General features: G+C 44.3%; 1 protein-coding gene across 3 annotated transcripts in view; it reads right to left on the bottom strand.

Moving 5' to 3' along the window:
- The window catches only part of TRPC3 (transient receptor potential cation channel subfamily C member 3), a 66,312-nt gene that overhangs the window by 17,846 nt on the left and 27,910 nt on the right, over positions 1-20,556 (bottom strand). For all 3 annotated transcript variants that reach the window (XM_066233835.1, XM_066233819.1, XM_066233828.1), the window contains exons 3-7: positions 15,552-15,740; positions 7,491-7,655; positions 4,411-4,627; positions 2,749-2,982; positions 2,190-2,454 (exon numbers count right to left, since the gene is read on the bottom strand). In XM_066233835.1, the coding sequence (XP_066089932.1) occupies positions 2,190-2,454; positions 2,749-2,982; positions 4,411-4,627; positions 7,491-7,655; positions 15,552-15,740 (1,070 nt within the window). The remainder of the gene's footprint in view (positions 1-2,189; positions 2,455-2,748; positions 2,983-4,410; positions 4,628-7,490; positions 7,656-15,551; positions 15,741-20,556) is intronic.

Raw genomic sequence — 20,556 nt, 5'->3', positions numbered from 1 at the left:
AACTCAGAAACATTGATACGTAAAGACACATGCAGCCCCATGTTCATTGCAGTATTGTTCACAGTGGCCAGGACATGGAAACAACCAAAAAGCCCATCAATAGATGACTGGATAAAGAAGATGTGGCACATATACACTATGGAATACTACTCAGCCATAAGAAATGATGACATCGGATCATTTACAGCAAAATGGTGGGATCTTGATAACATTATACGAAGTGAAATAAGTAAATCAGAAAAAACCAGGAACTTCATTATTCCATATGTAGGTGGGACATAAAAGTGAGACTAAGAGACATTGATAAGAGTGTGGTGGTTATGGGGGGAGGGGGAAAGGAAGAGGGGAAGGGGGAGGGGGGCACAAAGAAAACTAGATAGAAGGTGACAGAGGACAATCTGACTTTGGGTGATGGGTATGCAACATAATTGAACGACAAGATTACCTGGACCTGTTTTCTTTGAATATATGTATCCTGATTTATTGATGTCACCCCATTAAAAAAATAAAATTATAAAAAAAAAGTAAGTCCCTTTTTTTTCTAAAGAAAGATCACAACTTTAAAAAAAAACTTCTTATAACAGATTCTAAATAACCATTCCTATAGATTTACAGGATTTAGTACTCATCATTTATTCATTCATTCATTCAACCAACACTATTGGAGCACCTATTCTGTTCTAGAAGTTGTACTAGACCCTGGGGCTAGAGGTCAGAATAAAAGATTCCTGTTCCTATAGAGATATCTCTATTATAAAATATTCGATCCTATGACATCATAGCACAGGTGCTAGAAGGAGACAGAAGAAACACAGCCTCCTTGTTCCTGCCCTTAACAGTGTCACAAATTTTCCCACCCTCTTCCCCATGCTCCTTTGCAACCCCACCCCAGCCTTCGTTCTCTCTGACTCTATACAGAGCAGAGACTCTATCTGGGTGGGGGGAGGAGAAGGTAAGAAGGAGGGGATGCTGACAGGTCCCGAGCTCCTACTTTGGGCAAGAGGCTGTCTATCAATTACCTTATGTAACCTGGTGACCTGATTTCAACCTTTCTTGTGCTTATTATTAAAAAATGAGGAAAGTGACTCAGAGAAACATGAAATAATTCAATCAAGGCCACAGCTCGAGACCAGCAGAACTTGCATGTGCATCTAGGTCTGGCTGATTTTCAAGCCCACATTCTTCCCATGATATTAGGCTGCCCGTCCCCATGCAGAACTGTGAATAAAACGTTGAGGTAGTAAGGGAGTTCCCAGAGTTCCAAGGGGCGGTATAGTGTGCCAGGTCGCTCTGCCCTCCCCGCTGGGTTCAAACAGAGTTCTTCTTCTTTGAAAGCAAGAGCAAGCTTCAGTTGTTTTGCCCCTAAGACCTGCTCTACATTAACTATGTGAAAATATTCATTTCAAAACAACTGGATGCCTGGGAGGGCATGAGGTTCTATCTTAGTCTATAGGGAACTTGCTGACGGTCTCACTGTTTTCCAATGTAACATTACAGGAGACAGAGGGAGCCAGGAGGGTTATGACCTCCCCACCTGCAAGGACTACAGTCCAGAGGGAGGGCCACCCCCATGACAATCACACCCAGATGGGCGACAGGGAATCTCACAGTCTGGGTGTCTCCCTGCTGAGAGAATTTAAAAAGGACTAAGACTAAGGAAGCTTAATCAAGGAAGACTTCCTGGGAAAGGTGAGTCTCCAGGGTGGAAATCAGTATGACCCAAGAAAGGAAACAGAACTACCATTATAGCGGGCTACACACATTTATCAATGATTTCTCCTGCTCAACTCCGTGGACTAATTAACGATACCTTAAAATAAGAGCGAGTGCTTCTTTTTTGAAATAACAGTAATGTCTACCAAACGATGTAACTAAATTTAACATCATCCATACTGTAAGAGGCATCCAATGTTAAAATTTTATTACTCAACTCTCTCAAGATAGCCAATTCTATAGAAGATTTTCCTGAATTCTGATTCATTCTATGGTCCAACGCTCACTAAATTCAGAGAGAGGAGTGCTTGGAGCAATGTAATTATACATAGGCCACTCACATTTCTAGTGGATTATTTTCTGCTCTTAAAAACATCTTCATTATTTCAAATATTATTGAAATCTTTCCTTTGCTTCTTCTAGACACAGTAAGGGCCTCTCTGCATCATACCACTTCTGTAAGATCTCCTACTTACGTGGTAAAAGCAGCGTTTACTTTCGCTCCAAGGTAGTAAGAATAGAGTATGAACATGCCGATCATAAAGGCCAGAAACACCATGATGAAGAGGACCATGAACTTGAAGATGTCCTTCACGGTCCTGCCCAGAGAGATCTGCAGGGGGCCGAAACTTTCGTTGGCCGGGAGGATATAGGCGATCCGCGAGAAGCTGAGCACAACAGCGATGGCGTAGAGGCCCTCAGATATGATCTGAGGGTCAGAAGGGACCCACTTATCTCTGGCTGGAAAGAGGGAGAGAGAGAGAGAGAGAGAGAGAGAGAGAGAGATGAAAAATGGAACTCTCTATACATTGCTAACTACGCAAAGTCAATACCTGACATAGGCTCCATTTCGTAGGTAAGTGGTTAAGAATAGCACCATTGAAGCAACTCTACATGTCATGAGTGGCTTGGGTGCTACTTGTCATGTTAGATCAGAAACATAACGAATTCTCCGTTCCGAAGAACCATTTCCGTGGAGAAAACACCATTACGAAGATGCCAGGCTGACGTCACATCGAGCAGCTCCTGACTCACCGTAAGTGAAGTACTTTATGTCTGGGGGAAGGGTGACTTCGCTGAGGTCGCTCTCATGGACATTGCTGTCCACATACTGCTGTGCTTTTGTCGCCTGCAGGAAAGCGAGGAATCTGGCCGTGAACGCGGCGATGAAGATCGAGAGCATCCCAAAGTCCAGCACGTTCCACAGCTGCAAGATGTATTCCCTGGGTCCCTCCAGCCAGAGCTCCTTACACTCAGACCACATCATCCCTGTCACAACACACACGGAGGGGACGCGTTAGGCTCTACGGCGTAGCCCGAGGAGCTCTTCTGTGGTCCTCCGCCTGTCCCCGCCTACACCGACCCACCCCCCCGACCCCCGTGCGCGAAGCGGGCACCCGACCAGGGACCACACAGCACAGACTGTCCAGCTTGCTAGGCAGAGTTCATGAAAGAACTCTGCTTCTTCCACTACAGGAATGACTCACTCCACCAAGGGAGGATTCAGGGAAACACGCCTCCCTCCATGCGTGGGCCCAGAAATGCTGCCACCGAGGCAGAGTGGGCGAGGGCAGGATGGAGGAAATATGCTAGGGAGGCTCCACAAGTCAACCGGTTTTGCCCCACAAGACTTTTTGGAGGAAAGGAAAAATTCATCTTCCAAAAATTACATAGGTTCATTATCAAACCCTAGTGATGACTGGAGACATAGCCCCCCAAATGAACATCTTCCTGTAGACTTTTCACAAGAACGGCTTCCCTTCATCCAGGAAGGCTTTCATCACTCCCTCGACCCCTCTCCTCATTTTCAGCTCCGCGCTGGGGAACTGAGGAACGTCGCAGGACCAAGGAGATATCCTTCCGCAGGAAGCCTCGGGGGTTACTAAGACCCCGTAAGCGGAGAACACCGTTCCGAGGGAGACGACAAAATGCTCCTTGTCTTGACTACAGAAGGGGAAAAGATGGTGGGGTTTTGAAGAGAAATGTAATGGCTCAAGATAAACTGTATAAAATAATGACGTGGTCTAGATGGGAGCCACTGGAGTGAAGGAGAGCAATGAGCCAACCTATCTAATCAGGGACTGAGAAGACACCAAGGAACTCTCACCAGGTGCAACAGAATCTATAAAAATGCCTGTGGATTAGTAAGTAGTAGGTAGACTGGTTCCAATCTCCACTATTTTTATGTTTTTTCCTCACATGGCCTAAAATGTTTCCTTTAACGCAACTAACTATTCGAAAGCGGGCTGTTGTGAGGTGATGTAACAAACATTCTGAAAAAGGACAATCTCCTAAAATCTCTAAAACTAAAATGATATAGATGTTCTTTAGTCATTTGTTCACAGTCCCTGGGGTTACTTCACAAGAATTCTAGTTAAATATTTTACCATCCCAGTGAGTCACATTTAAAAAAAAAACAAAACTTACATTTTATTCAATAATTGAAGTTAGATTTCTGAAACATAATATATTAATATTAGGCTCATTCTACTCATCAAAATTTTTTTTTTAATTTACTGTTAGGATACCTGTTAGCATTATCAAGCTGACAAATTATTTGATTATTTTGCTATTCTAACAATGGTGATATTGCTACCCTATCATGTCAACTATCATTTTAAGTAGAAAATGACAACCATTATATAGACACTATTTTTGGGGGGTAGAAATCTAGAGTACTTAAAATCCAAGGCTTACCGAGAACCCAAACCATAATGAGCATCTCGGTCCATGTGAACTGCGTGGTCTTGACCCTGAAGATCTGCTTGGGATAGTCGACGACCGTGACGTTCGGCAGCGTGCTAATGCCTTCAAACCTGTCAGAGGCGTTGAACACCAGCAGGCCCAGGAAGATGATGAAAGAAGCAGCGTGTGCCACGAACTTCATAAAGGGGCTGCGCAGGACCTTCCCCAGCTGGCGCGAGACAGAGAGAAAACTTTATTTATTTATTATTTATTTATTTATTTATTTATTCATTTTAGAGAGGAGAGGGAGAGAGAGAGGAGAGGCAGAGAGAGAAGGGGGGAGGAGCTGGAAGCATCAACTCCCATATGTGCCTTGACCAGGCAAGCCCAGGGTTTTGAACCGGCGACCTCAGCATTTCCAGGTCAACGCTTTATCCACTGTGCCACCACAGGTCACACGAGAAAACTTTTAAGTTTTTAAAATCTGGCCTTCACTTGTGAAAAGGACTATAACAGGATTAAAAAAAATGAAATGAGAACACTTTCAAAACTTTGTTTCTGTGTCCGAAGAGTGATACATTGTGAAAATTACACCTTTTAGGGTATGCTTCCTCCAAAAATAATTTTAAGAAGTACTCAAATCTTATTGTTCCTAAGTATCCAATTTGTCTTAGGATATACAGCACTCCCTCACAGATGCGTTTCCGGAAGTCACCAGGCCTCTGCTGGTTATCCTGATGTTTACATTGAAAGTCTACACAATGTCAAAGTTTCAGAGTCTTGGAAATGAAATTCCAATTCTTTCCTATGTCATCCTGTACTGATTTGTAATTGGAATGTTATTCCATGTCCGTAGCACATGAAAAACTCTTTGAAGATGAAAAACATCTTACTACTATGGAAGTAAATTTTAGTTCTCATTTCTAAATGTTCCAAAGTCAAGTTATGCTTTGTATGCTAAGAAAAAAAAAAAGAGGCAGAAAAGACTATAATCAGGACAGATATTTTATCTGTTACTATCCCAGTTAGAAGAGGGAACTACACACAATGATTAAAACCTCTAAGTAGGCTAATTTAATTGAAAGCTTGGAAAATCATGTAAATCATACCAGAGCATCTTAAAGTTCCGTTAATAATTATTTTAAGGTAACGCCTTTAAAATCCCATGTGATGGGATGTCCTGAAAAGCCCCATGTTCTAGGAGAAATGAAAAACAATTCCTCTTGTCCCCAGGGCTTCCGCAGTCCACGGTTATTAAGTACATTCAGTAGATTTATCAAATACGCTCTCCAATCTACACGTTCTAAACTACTTTTAAACTCAGTCTGTGACCTTAAAAAGTACCAAAGTTCACATTCAAAATACTGCAAATTCAAACAAATCTTTTTGCACATCCACAAGCTTAACTTGATGTCAACAAATAACCCAGCAACCGCCAAGCACTCCCGGGACTGACCGAGAATGCACACAGACAAATGTTGCATTTCCTACAGGAAAACAAACAGTACTTTCACATATCACTCTGTGGCAGCTGTATGTTGCAGGGAGGGACAGGGGAAGGGGGGGGTGTAGCTCATTCATAGCACTGAATGATTTCTTGGTAGTTGCTAAATCTCCCAAAGGTTGACCTTTTAAAACTTCAAATAACATGAAGAGAAAACAGCATGCCTGTCCTAAAAATGAATACGTGCAGAGAATTCTTGCTAGGTCGTCTTTTGACTATTGGGTAGATGGTACACAGCAGGTATAAATGAGCGTAGAAACAACTCAGTTCCCTCTCTCTCCTTCTCTGCTGCACCTCTATGAGCTGAGAGAAACCCGGGGGGGGGGGCGGGGGTGAGGGATGGGGGGCGGGCAGAAGATGCCCACTCCAGACCTGATGCAACGTTTCCACCAATGAAGCTGCCCTCTGAGACAAACACATCTACACTTGGACTCCAATTCCTTTTTTCCCCAAAAGGGAAATTATTTGGGTGGGATATGATTTTTGCTTTAAGGCATGCTCTCTCCCATTATTTACCGTGTTTTAGTCTTAAGCGCTCCTGCATTTAAGGAATCCTGAGATACTTTTCCATGATACATAATAAAGGCACTCAGTTAAGTCATCAAAACCGATCAAAATGACAAACTATCTGCCTTTAAGTGCACGGGCAGCTCAAGCACGAGGTGAGACAGATGAAGATTCCAGCACATGTACGGGGCCTGCGGAGCAGGACTGTGCCAGGGAGCCTGCGGGAACCGAGATGACGGATTCCCAGGTTCCTTCCTAGGTGGCCTTGGCCCACGTTGCCCCGAAACTGCCTCTGATGTAAAGAAGACCAGGTTTCGGAATCTAAGAACAGGATTTAAGGATCTCAGAGCAGTGTTTTCTCCCGGGCAGAGCCCTTGATTAACCTAATGCAGAATCTGTAAGCACGACCACTATTCCTTTCCCGTCTTGTGCAGTGGCCCTCTTTGGACTGGCTAGTGGAGGGGGGGAGACAGGTCGTGAACAAAATGATGCAAGCAAGACCAAATAGATCAACCACCTAAAAATTCCAAAGCCCTAGAGTCCCCCCGATTCTACAACTTTTTTTTTTCTTTTGGAGAAGAGCAAAGAGTTTAGGGGGACCTGGGGTGCACTTTCTTGGATAACTCCACGTTTGCAACTGGGCTGGGACAGGTTCAGACGGGCGCCCCCTGGTGGTCAGGCTGACTGTGTCTTGGTACCAGCGTCCCTTCCTCCCTTGGCTGGCCCATGGGCTCTCTATCTATTAAGCTGTCGCTAGAATCAGGACACATGCTACTTTGCTCCTGCAGCTCTTCCTCCCATCCACCACAGGGGTTTTATCTCAAAAGCCTAAGCACTCGATGCCTGCAAAGGCGATCACACCTGCTGGCCCGGAAACCTTCCTCATCACTTCTTAGCTGAACTGATCCAGTCATTAAAAAAGCAGCATTCGTGTTCTTGAGTCAATTAGCATTCAGGGCGAAACTGCTATGAGCCTTAAGTCGAAAGCCTTTTCCTCCTTTATTATTATTATTTTTCATCCCAAAAGGACACGGTACACCAACCACAGAGGAAACGGATGTAAAAGAAATAAAAGCAGTACCCGGCTGCAGGGTGCGATCCAGTAGCCGATGGCGAGGAACGGAAGGCCCAAGGCTACCACCAGCACAACCAGACACTTGATGGCGATGGTCTGTTCCCGCAGCCCCGACAGGTTCTCGTACCAGATGGTCAGCAGCTGCTGCTGGCAGTTGGGGTGAGCCACAAACTGGTGGGACAGATAGAGAGAGGCGGGTTACCAGGCTGTCGTCCACAGCTCAGCTCCACTGCTGAATGTTTAAGTATAACGTCCTAAAGATATTAGTGTGCACATTCCCAGAATGTAGGCACTAGAAGGTCCTGGCCACATACTCAGTCACCTACCTTCTATGTCTCCAGATTGCTTCAGAGCTAATTAATAGAAGAGCTAAGTGGAAACAAGAGGGTAGAACTGATGCTGTCCTGACCATGGCTCTGGCTGTTGGGAACTCTCTGTTAATGTACAGGCTTCTTTCTGGAATCTGGGTGGCATACGCTTTCCTTTGTGGATGTGTGCCCCTACCATGCGGTCTGCCAGCTTCCTTGCATTCAGTTCAAGTGGGAAAGAAAAACATTATTTGGTTTATTGTAGACTATACCTATTGTAGGCTAAAAGTGAAATGTGTTAAGCTTCAGTAGCAACTACTAGACGTTTGTGAAGATATACACATGAAGCAGCCTGTGGTTCTGCAGGCAGGACCGCGGCAAATATGCAGAAGATCCAGCAAAAGCCCATGAACCTGCAGGTGTCAGGCTTCGGGCACAGCTTCCAGAAGCTGGGGTCACATGTCACTTCCTTTCTATGGTAGCAAGCTATCCTCTTTAAATTTATTTATTTATTTATTCATTTTAGAGAGGAGAAGGAGAGAGAGAGAGAGAGAGAGAGAGAGGAGAGACAGAGAGAGAGAGAAGGGGGGGAGGAGCTGGAAGCATCAACTCCCATATGTGCCTTGACCAGGCAAGCCCAGGGTTTCGAACTGGCAACCTCAGCATTTCCAGGTCGATGCTTTATCCACTGTGCCACCACAGGTCAGGCTGCAAGCTATCCTCTTTTTATTGCTTCCTCTATCACAGGCAAAAAACAAAAACAACAACAACAAAAAATCCCCACAAACATTTATCTCCCATAGTGCTTTTATAACTAGAATTCTAATCAGAAATCATGAACAAATTATACTTACGTCATCCCTGCCATCATGTTTTCTTCTGCCACTTGGTTTTGCTAACACATCTGCCTGCATCTGTTGAGAAGAGCTGGGACTTCTCTAAGTCCCTGTCCCTCATTAGGGAGCAGAATGGACACGTCATCAGGCCCATGTAAAGGTCCCCACACAGAATGGTGCCCATTTGTAGCTTGGATCTGCCTCTCTTTGAATGGCCAGGTGCCGTTGGTCCAAGCCTGGGAATCACTCAGGGCCATTCACAAATCAACTCTAATTGCATATATATATATATATATATATATATATATATATGTATATATATATACACACATATATATATTTTTTACAAAAAAAGAGTGTTTAGCAATACAGAAGTCAAAGTATCACTGTCTTCTAAAACAAACAAAATCAAATGAACAAACAGACCAGAAAGAACGATTCACAGAGAACCTGTTAGGAAGTACCTGTGAGAGGTTTCTGCGAACTCGGAGAGGCAAAGGGAGCAGCTGCAGCCCCCAGGAGGCAGAGGGTCATCCAGAATCAAGTCTTAGTCACCGATCCTAACACTCTGTAGTGACTCTCGGCAACTCAGCAAGTTATTTGGCTATTTATCAAGAGCACGCCTACAGGGCCACAAAGAGGTTTCCATTTATTGGTGTATAGTTTCCCATCAGCTCCTTTAATTAAAAAAAATAAAACATAAAACCTCATCCCCCAGGGTAGGTAGTGGAGGCACCGCTCCCCGGAGCCCCCACTCCTGCCCCTGGCATGCCAGTCCTCTGAAGTCCACGATGACCACTCTGGTGACAGCCATGGTGCCTCTGAGCAGAGAATTCGAGGGCCTGTTGACAGATGTGGTTGAGGATGAGTCTACAAATACTGGATCTGAAATACTTAACTGACTTGTTATTTCAATAATACAAACGGGTAGGGTTTGGGAAAGTTAAAAGTACAAGAAAGACGATGCTCTCTTTTCTTGCTTGATGAGTTCAATGTGAAAAAGAATATTTGATCTTGTAAAGCTCCTTTCAATTCAGTGATAAAAATCGCAGGCCCTGAGGGTCATGGGTCCTTACCAGCCACAAAGTGTATATGAGATCTCCCTTCCAAGCGCAAGATTTTGTCATTCTCCAAAGTTCTAATTTTTGGAAAACAGTATGTCACGTTCAATGCAGTCATTATTTGAATTCATGGTGCAGGGTGTGGGTAGGATCAAGGTGGAAGGCTTCCAGGGGTCTCTGCAACAGTTCCTAGGATTCTTGAGAATTCCAAATTTCCACTGGACCGTTTCCTTTCTGTTTCACCCCTCTTCTGATATGAAAAATCTTCATCCCGCCTGCAGTTCCTATCTGTGTCATTCATTCATTCATTCTTTCATTTGGGCCCTCACTCACTCTTAAAGATGCCATAAGCCCCTCTTCTGAGCTCAAGGCTTTGGTACAAGAAGATGAAAACCAAAGCACCAGCATTGCTGTAGGTAATGGGCCGTCCCCGGTTATGGGCACACGCTAAGCTATCAACACCTGTGGCAAAAAGCAATGAGAATGGAGACCTGGATTGCTATCCTTGCCAGCATAAATCATCGGCATTTAACACAGTTTCAGTTTGAATGTTGTTCCAAAAGTCTTGTTGGTGTAGAGGGTCTGCGTCTGTGGGAAGTCGATGGATGTGAATGAAAGGCAGGCCTGTGATGGCAGCCAGGTTCGGCTTGGGGTGGTGAGTGGTGCACCCCAGGAGATCCACTGCCAGAGGAGGCAAAGTCATCATCAGATCAGGTGTCTATCTGGGAAGTCAATGCACCTTTGATTTTATAGGCTGAGGCCAAGGGGGGTTTGAGCAAGACAGGCAAGGCCCACAGAGTCAACAGACAGGTGGACGTGTCTGTGTGGAACTGGCAGACACATCCCCCTGTGGTGAGTTCCCAGCCTTCCTCTTGCAGTTCTATTTTCTAGAGGATTGTTCTACAACAAAACTGAGCCCCATCATGGAGGGAACAGGAGAGCAGGAGGAAGAGCTCAGGAAACGTCCTTCTCTTTCTCAAGAGCCCCGTTTGCCAGACCCGATGGGTTTATGAAGACTGAATATCTCTGACCTTTGTCAAGGGCTTTCTTACCCGAGATGTAGCTGCTAGGACAGACAGGAGGACCTTTGGTCTTCCTATAGGTGCAGGGGGTTGTTATTCTTTCTCAAGTCACTGAGAAGCTAGAGGGACGGTCAGAACTGGAACTCAACACTTCTGGGGGGAGGCAAACAGTCCATTATTCTAACTGGAAGATAATTTGTGGTTTTGCTTGAAAAGTAAATTTTCTTGTATGCATTTTAAAAAAATCAAATTTCCTCTTCCATTCTCTTGTAGTAGAAGAATGTAAGTAACTCTACAGATGGTAATAGTATTTACTATCTTCCCAGAAGATAGTATTTTTTTTCCCAAAAGACCCCTCAGAAATGATGAGTAATCTTCAACATTCCTGATAAAAAGCACATTATTGTTTTCCACCAGTAGCATTTTAAAAAAGATTTATTTATTTTTAGATTTTACCTATTCATTTTAGAGAGGAGAGACAGAGAGAGAAACAGAAGGTGGGGAGGAGCAGGAAGCATCAACCCCCATATGTGCCTTGACTGGGCAAGCCCAGGGTTTCGAACCAGTGACCTCAGTGTTCTAGGTGGAGCAGCAGTAGCATTTGATTGCCCATTTCACCAACAGCATTGAGAATCATAAGTTTTTATTCCTTAACAATTGAAGAGAGGCACAATGGTATTTGTATGTTTGTATGCATTTCTTTTATTACTAGAGTGCTAGAAAATTTTACACGTGTGTTGTTCACCATTTGAATTTTCTTGTCTGTGAATTACCTGTCCGAGCTCTTGGCTTGTTTTTCTATAGGGCTCCGGAATTTTTTTTTTTATAAATTTGTTTGAGCCCTTTCGATATTAAGAATAGCAATGCATTATAAGTTATCATTGAGAAAAATATTTTTCCCAGTTCTCCCTACACTTTTGTGTTAATGAACCTTCTAACGTACAGAGGTTTTAAGTTTGTATGTGATCAACTTATACATATTTTTGCTTTGTTTCTTCTACTGCTTTTATATTGGGAAGTTCTTTCCCACGTAATCATTAAATTTGTGTTCAGCTCCCTTCTATGCAGATCTGCTCTATTTTCATTGTCCTGATGAACTGTCACTGAGTCTTCACGGCCTGGGAGAACTCCCGGTGTGATTCTTAGGGAAGACCTGAGCTCTGGGAGCTATGCTGTCCTGACCCAGAGAGAGAGAGAGGTCAGGAGACTCTGAGTCAGAGCTGGGGGGAGGCATGGGCAGATGGTAGGAGAGACTTTGTAAGTCTCCGATGGGATCTCACAGCCCACCATGACACAGAACTGGTTTCCTTGGAGAAATGATGGGCTGATTTGCTTTCTTTCTTTCTTTTTTTTTTGCACTCCTCTGAAGCTGGAAACGGGGAGAGACAGTCAGACAGACTCCGGCATGCGCCTGACCGGGATCCACCTGGGGCGACGCTCTGCCCACCAGGGGGCGATGCTCTGCCCCTCCGGGGCGTCACTCCGCCGCAACCAGAGCCACTCCAGCGCCCGGGGCAGAGGCCAAGGAGCCATCCCCAGCGCCCGGGCCATCCCTGCTCCAATGGAGCCTCGGCTGCGGGAGGGGAAGAGAGAGACGGAGAGGAAGGAGGGGGTGGGGGTAGAGAAGCAAATAGGCGCTTCTCCTATGTGCCCTTGCCGGGAAACGAACCCGAGTCCTCCACACGCCAGGCCGACGCTCTACCGCTGAGCCAACCGGCCAGGGCTGATGGGCTGACTTGAATAAATTTGAGTTTATTATCTTATTGAGGGAAAAATTCCATAAGAAAGTTATTTTGAAATCCCAATGGCTTTCATATAGCCACAGTGTGTGTGTGAGGGGGGAGGCTTCATCCATCCGTAACATCCAAGGGGAGATTTTTCTTGGAGACTAGAAATGAGATGGGGGAGAAAAATGGCTACAGGAGGGGGTGGGGTGTGTTTCCTCTTTGCTGGAATGGAGAGGGTTAAGTGCTGAGTGAACAATAAAGGAAGCCTTTGAGAGGAAAAAAGAAAGAGGACTATTGGACATTCCAGAACAGAGGTCTTATATACATCTATCAAGTGAACATTCCAAACCAAAGACTTTATCTGATACTCATTGCGTAGCTTAAAACAAACAAACCAGAAACACCTGCAGAATCTTAAATCTCCTTTCAGTTCCAAATATGTTCTTTTTGCTCTTATTTCCCGATAGCTGACTGACAGTAAGTTTATTATTAATGATGCCTCATACATTGTAATCTATATATCATTTATTTGAAATGAACAGGCAGGAGGACTGTCAGTCTACAAGACAGCTTGGTTAACAGACACGCATCTGTAGATGAGCTGTCCCTGCTAACATGACACTTTCAAAGCCATGATAAAGAAGCTATCACAACTGAAATCAATGCCTCCCTCTCAGGTACTCGATTGAAGAGACGCGTATTACAAGACCTGTGAATAAATGTCCAGGTAGATTTGAAAAGAGCTTAAACATCAATCTTATTCAAAATTACCTTTTTTTCTCCCCTTCAATGTGGCAACACCTCTACTAGCTAGAATGCTCTGAGAAGAACTGGCAGTCTGGACAATTTCGTTATCTTGTAACTGACAGTGCCTTGAAAAGTTATTTCACTTCACTATGTGCTGAGGATTTCACACTTCAGGACCCTGTTAAGCAGAGTGGAGATCTGTCATTGATGGCTGGTTACAATCTTGTGAACAATTCACGTGGGAGTTGAAGTGTGTGAGTGTGTGTGTGTGTGTAGGGAGAGAGGAAGAGATTCCTCCTCCTCACTTGCCACATTGTAGTAGAAGAGTGTGTGTGTGTGTGATTGTGTATGCGTGAGTGTGTGTGAGTGTATGAGTATGAGTGTGTGTGAGTGTGTGAGTGTGAGTGAGTGTGTGTGTGAGACTGTATGTGTGAATGTGTGTGTGAGTGTGAGTGTGTGGATGTGTATGTGTATGTGTGTGAGTGTGTGTGTGAGTGTGTGTGTGTGTGTGTGTGTGTAGGGAGAGAGGTAGAGATTCCCCCTCCTCACTTGCCACATTGTAGTAGAAGAGTATGAGTGTGTGTGATTGTGTATGTGTGAGTGTGTGAGTGTGTGTGAGTGTGTGTGTGAGTGTATGTGAGTGAGTGTATGAGATTGTGTATGTGAGTGTGTGAGTGTGTGAAAGTGTGAGTGTGTGATTGTGTATGTGTGTGAGTGTGTGAATGTGTGTATGTGAATGTGTATGTGTATGTGTGTGTGAGTGTGTGAATGTGTGTATGTGAATGTGTATGTGTATGTGTGTGTGAGTGTGTGAGTATGTGTGAGTAAGTGTGAATGTGTGTGTGAGTGTGTGTATGTGTGTGTGAGTGTGAGTGTGTGAGTGTGTGTGTGTATGTAGGGAGAGAGAGAGGGAGAGATCCCCCCTCCTCACTTGCCGCTCAGGTAAACACACTGGCCTAAGTCCCCCTGGAGAGAGGCGCTTGTGCAGGCCTTGACGAAGAAGGTTCGAAGGGTCATACCTATCAGGCAGGACTTGGGCCCAGCCATCTGCAGCGGAGGCAGAACTGTTCAGTTCTGGCCAGTTCCGGAAGCAAAGTTTAGACACCCTTGTTCTTCCTCCTCGCCCAATGACTCTCGACCCTCCCACTATCCCTTATAAAATTCCTTTCTACTTAAACTGACTAGAACCAGTGCGATGAACATGAAGCCCGTCTTTGATGACTGGGAACAGAACTTGTTTAAGAGTCATCATTCTGAGAACTGTCCTAATGTAGAAATGTTATTAGCTAATTCTTATTGAATGACCACCGTGTACTACACCTGGGCTGATTACTTTACATGCAGTACTTTATGTAATTCTGAAAACAACTGAACACATTGTTACTACTGTTGTCCACACTATACTAACAAGCAGACTGAGGCTCTGACTGGTTTGGTGGCTTGCCTGTGGTCACACAGGGACTTGAATCCTTGTAGGCTGGCTCTAGAGCCTTCCCTCACCACACTGCAGGAGAAGATTCAGCTGTGCATAGCTCGAACAGTTCATGAAACCAGAGCTAGTCCTGACAACAGCTTCCTTCTTTGTGATTTACCAGGTTCTTTTAAAAGTAAAAAAAAAAAGGATTTTTTTATTTATCTAACAGTTACACTGCATAACTACGACTTTTGTTACAGTGAAACATCCTAACCACAATTTTTGTGAATTATGTAAAAGCCCTGTACACATGGCAGATAGATATGCAGAACAGTTTACCTGCAGGGACCAGAGAAAAAAAGGAATCATCATTTTTATTTTTGGCAACTGTGTGACCAACTCCGTAGCTGGGTGACCTTAGACATGTCGTTTAAGCTTGGTGAACCTTAGTTTCCATAGAGAATAGAAACCTCATCATCTGCCTAATTGGTTTGATAGGCAAAATGGAGAATAACATAGGTTTGGCACAGGCTTAACATGAGAATGTATGTGCCTTCCAAAATGTGCACAAATAACAGGTTTTATTATTTTTAATTGCACTGCAACAAGCAGTTTACACAATTCTTTGGCGTATCTTAAGCCACTGAAATTCCACCCAAACCCTGAGTTAGATAACAAAATACTACCATCCTTTCAGAGAGGAAACTGAAACTTAAAAAGGTCACATGACTTATCCACAGTCTCACAACCATTCAAAAGTGGTTCAGAAGATTGATTGATATTTGACTCACAACTTGACCAGGATATGCCCCCTTCATCTCTTCGAAGAAAAAATAATAATTTCTCTTTTACCAATAACCTCTATTCTTATTGTTGAAAAAAATAATGCCCTAGAATTATTGCATGGTGGATACTTATTCCAACCCGGTGCTGGAAGGAAGCAGCCACTCACCTTTTTGACTTCGTACTTAATGGCCAGTTTGACACGACTCAGAGAGGCCTTGTGCCTGTGCACCTCTGCGGCCTCTGCCGACTCCAGGTCTCCGTTCAGAATCGCCTCCACCTCCTCCGAATCTCGGCAAAGGTCCAGCACGCCCACCACAAAGTCTTTGCATTGCATGGACAGCTTCCGGTAGTCATTCTGGGAAGGAGAGGTTCGGAGAGTTTAATGCAAAGAATTTACTTTAATTCCATGGAAAGTGTTTTGTTTTTCTTGGTTTGTTTGTTGTTGTTGTTTTGTGACAGAGACAGAGAGTCAGAGAGTCAGAGAGAGGGACAGATAGGGACAGACAGACAAGGAAAGAGATGAGAAGCATCAATTCTTCGTTGCAGCACCTTAGCTGTTCATTGATTGCTTTCTCATATGTGCCTTGACCAGGGGGTTCCAGCAGACTAAGTGACCCCTTGCTCAAGCCAGCGATCTTGGGCTCAAGTTGGTGAGCCTTGCTCAAACCAGATGAGGCTGCGCTCAAGCCAGTGACCTTGGGGTCTTGAATCTGGGTCCTTCATGTTCCAGTTTGACACTCTATTCTCCTGGTCAGGCTCCACGGAAAGTGTTTAGTGGTTTTTTTGTTTGTTTGTTTGTTTGTTTTGTACATTAGAAAAAGGCATCCAGTCCTCTGGGTAAGTAGCTGTAGCCCCGATGTGGATGCCAGGCTTGCTGAGTTAGATACAGCTGGATGTTCCCCCCACCCCCTTAGCCACGACCTTCTGCGACCTGCCCATCACGAGAGAGCTCTGAAAATGCTATGCAAACAAGTCAAGGGCTTGTATTAAGAGATGTTGGCTCCATGCTAATGCTGAAAGAGCCAAGGCTCAGAAAGAGTTGTATCTCACATGCAGATACATGATAGTTTCCTTAAAGCCAACGCAAAAACCCTATGTCAGATGAAAAAAATTTTTGAGTTATTTTATTTTACTTATTTAAATTTTTTTTATTTTAAAATGACAGTTGCTGTACAATGAAAAAAATACAAATAGTGATTTTTCTAAAGGGGCGATCTGACATAGAAGATTGACCATATGTGAAAATTATGTGTCCACTATCCCTCGTCTTGAAGGAGACACGTCTCGCCTCCGATGCGTCTCCCAGTGCGGACCTCCAACCAGCAGCATCAGCACACTCGCCACGTGTCAGAAGGTCAGTGCTCGAACCCCACCCCCAATGTCCGGATGCCTTCCCCATACACGAGGATGTTTGGGAATGACCTGTCTGTGGGAAATGTAAAGAGATGGACGGGGTCAGCATAGAGAGGGGGTTATTGGTCCTTGTGTGTCTGCGGGGCCCATTTTCACATCCTACAAAACCCAAGGATGACAAGAGTCTGATTAGATGCCACTGAATTCTCAAGGGCTGACGAGTATTGATGCCCGAGAGAAAGACTGCAGGGCCACCAGAACTGAAACCTTGCTACAAACAAACTGTGAATCCTCCATTTTCCGTGGGACGTAGTGCACGGACTGGGATAGGGAGGTCATGGGCAGCTCTTCCCTGCTCTTTGGTCCCTGTTGAGATGTCAACGACCATCTTACTTTTGGAAATCCCAGTTCCACTTCTATGGCTTTCACTAAAATGATAGACCATAAAGAAAGTTCACCAGCCCTATCCAGAGAGCTTGGTTGGTTAGGGTGTCATCCTGATACACAAAAGGTTGTAGGTTCGATGCCCAGTCAGGGCACATACAGAAATGGGTTGATGTTTCTGGTGCTCTCTCTCTCTCTCTCTCTCGCTCTCGCTCTCTCTCAAATAAATAAATAAAAATTTTTAAAAAATAAAGTTAACCAGATGATAATCAAATTTGGTACACTTGAAGAAAAAGGAATTCCTCATTTTGACATATCCTGGGACACTGTATGTGTCTAATAAATTACGGAATAATACTTTGCACACTAGAACTTCCAAATTCAGGGCTTCCAAAAACCGTGCTTGGTTTTTTCTTTTTAAAAAAAGAAAAGGCAGGAAGAATTCCATTTATTTTTTTGCCCCCTGTAAATAATTAAGTTATGTGATGGCCAAAAAGCACATCACCAGCTAAAATAAACAAGAAGAGTAGAGACTGTGTAAAGGCCACACAGACTAGAACAGTTTCCATTTCAGATATCAAAAACTCAGATAAAGGGCAGTTACAGCTAATCCTTTTCCCCTCATAAGGGAACAGATAAAATGAACAAAAACTTCAATCTCTGGTTTCCATTCAAGTTGGGACCATGCAACTGATAAAAGTAATAAAGTGTTCAGTCTCTGGTTTCTATGCCGTGTCAGTAAAATATACAGCTGTCCTCCAAGCCCGAAAGACTAATGAAATGTTTTATTACAGCATCCAGAGAAGTATTAAATCCATGTCTGTTTCCATAGAAAGCGCCCCTTTGAATACAATTTTTTTTTAGATGAAATTTCCTCATGTTACTCTTCAGTTCAGACTGTTCTGTAAGATTTGGTACAACTTGGGATGGCCGCTGCTCCGTTGAGCGGAAATCAAAGAGACTATTTTCTGTGTGTGAACAAAACATAGGGACCACTTCTGCAGTAAATACCTCAAGAATGACTCATTATCTTTAAAAAATTATACTCTGGAAATTGTCCAGTCTCAAAGAAAGCAGTGCTTTTTTTTTGTTTTTGTTTTTTGTTTCACATCTGCATAAAGATCAGTCATGCAAGTTGCAAGAACAAAACTTTGTTTTCATAACAAGTTAACCATTTCCTGCTGGAAGAAGCCTGTTCACCCCAGTGCAGAAAATAGTCAGAGCTGGAGATAATGGGCCTTTCTCCCACTGTGGTCTCGGGACAGCATTTTGTCCATCTATGCAGCGTTCCCCTGTGACACGCAGAGCCACAGACGGCCCTCTATCAGGTGCGCAAGGAGCCATCTGCAGCCTACACTGACCACCAGGTTGCTGGTCATTCACCAGGCGGTCCCACCTCCCACGTGACTTCACAGCTCGGACCGTTTTTTGCTCTGCATTCTCTAACATGTCCTTAATTTAGTTGTGCTTAATCATCTTCATCACGCCAACTCGTCCATGATGAGGGCCTGCTACCAAATTAGCAGGTGGACCTGCAGCCCACTTTCCAGAGCTGGAACTCAAACACCAAGGACCGTGCCAATTAGAGGAAGACCAATAGAGCTCAGTCCTCATGACACCCTGTCTACAGGTCTCAGCACACTTACATCAATGTGCATGGTTTATTCATCTTAATTCCTTTTTATCCTTAAGAGGAAAATGGAAATTCAACTCTAACCAGGCCAGTGGGTCCTGTCCGATCCTTTCCCTAGTAACAAAAAGAGTGTGGTGGTTAAAGCATCAAGCTGAAGCCAGAGTTCTTGGGTTCAAATACTGCTTCTATCACCTACTAGCTGTGTAATCTTGTGGAAGTTACTGAGCCTCTCTGATGAGAATAAGCCTACCTAATACTGCTACTATGTGGATTAAATGGTTTGAGTGTTCTTTGTACAAGTACTACAGTAGGGTTTTGATATTACCAGGTATAGCACGTGAGATAGGATATTTAGTACGGGGACCCAGGACTGTTAAATCTAGGCCTTGCAGAAGGGACGCTGGTTATAGCCTTTGTTTTCTCATTTGTAAAATGAGGTCTGTCTAGCCAGAAGATCAATTCCTCAAATATCTTCCTGCTATAAAATGTCACTTTGTTTTAGGATTTTTCTTTCTTTCTTTTCCAAGTGAGAGGAGGGGAGATAGAAAGACAGACTCCCACATGTGCCTTGACGGGGATCCATCTGGCAACACCCGTTTGGGCCCGATGCTCTGCCCATCTGGGGCCAGGCTCACAACCAAGCTATTTTTAGCACCTGAGACAGAGTCTCCACAGAGCCATCCTCAGCACCCAGGGCCAATGCACTTGAACCAATTGAGTCATGGCTGCAGGAGAAGAAGACACACATACACACACACAGAGAGGGTGGGGAGGGAGAAGGGTGGAGAAGTAGATAGTCACTTCTCCTGTGTGCCCTGACCAGGACAGTCAAACCCAGGACAGTCAAACAGTCAAACCCAGGCCATCCACATGCCAGGCTGATGTTCTACTGCTGAGCCAACCAGCCAGGGTTATGCTTTAGGATTATATTCATTTTTCTCTTCCTTACAGCGCTGCTGTGATAATAGATGAAATTGTTTTCTGGTTGAAAGAGAGGGAAACTGAGGCACAGAAAAGGCAAATGGTTCTTTTTTTTTTTTTTTTTTGCAAAAACGTGCATCACTGACTCAGAATTACAAAATTTCACTTTGCGCTCTTTCTTACAGCTTAATAAATGACTAGCTTGCTTACCTCTGACATTTGGAGGATTAGGCCTGGAGTCCACCCTGTCCAGTGTTCTATTTCTCAGAATAGCTACAGACCGCATTTGCAGACCCAAAAATATTTCTTTAATAACCTGTCACCATGCTGTCCTCCATTAATTTATCTACATCTATATCCAAGAATATTCAACCCCCTGGGGTAATAACCTTCGTGTGTTTTTGGCACCAGGCCTCTGAATTCTTCAAGGAACTTCGGAAACTGCAAGGTGGCTGGGGACCTCCTCTGAAGCCCCTCAGTGACAGCAGTTTGAGGGGCAAGATGCTTGATCCCATAGGCCAGGGAGAAGGTGAACCAGGGACCGGCATCTGAAAAGGGAACGATCACCTCTTTTCCACAAGGGAACACCCTGTCCATCTTTCCAATTCAAGGCTGGTAACTCTGAGCTCACAGTCTCTGTGGAGAGGCTACAGAGAACACCACAAAACAGGGCCAATTAGCTTAGCCCCCTGATCACAATAAGAGCGTCACTTCCTCCGCCCTTTCAGAGTGGAGTCCCAGGTCAGAGCTGCATAAGCTCTGTTTGCTCTGTCTAAAGCCTCGACAGGTGGCCGGAGTGCAGGACAAGCGGGCCAGCAGGTGAAGAAGGGAGGGCAGGTAAAGAGACAGCAGCCAGGACAGGGAGGAACGGGGAAGAAAA

The sequence above is a fragment of the Saccopteryx bilineata genome, chromosome 1, assembly GCF_036850765.1.
Source record: "Saccopteryx bilineata isolate mSacBil1 chromosome 1, mSacBil1_pri_phased_curated, whole genome shotgun sequence".
NCBI lineage: Eukaryota > Metazoa > Chordata > Mammalia > Chiroptera > Emballonuridae > Saccopteryx > Saccopteryx bilineata.
This window is presented reverse-complemented; position numbering and strand designations above follow the sequence as displayed.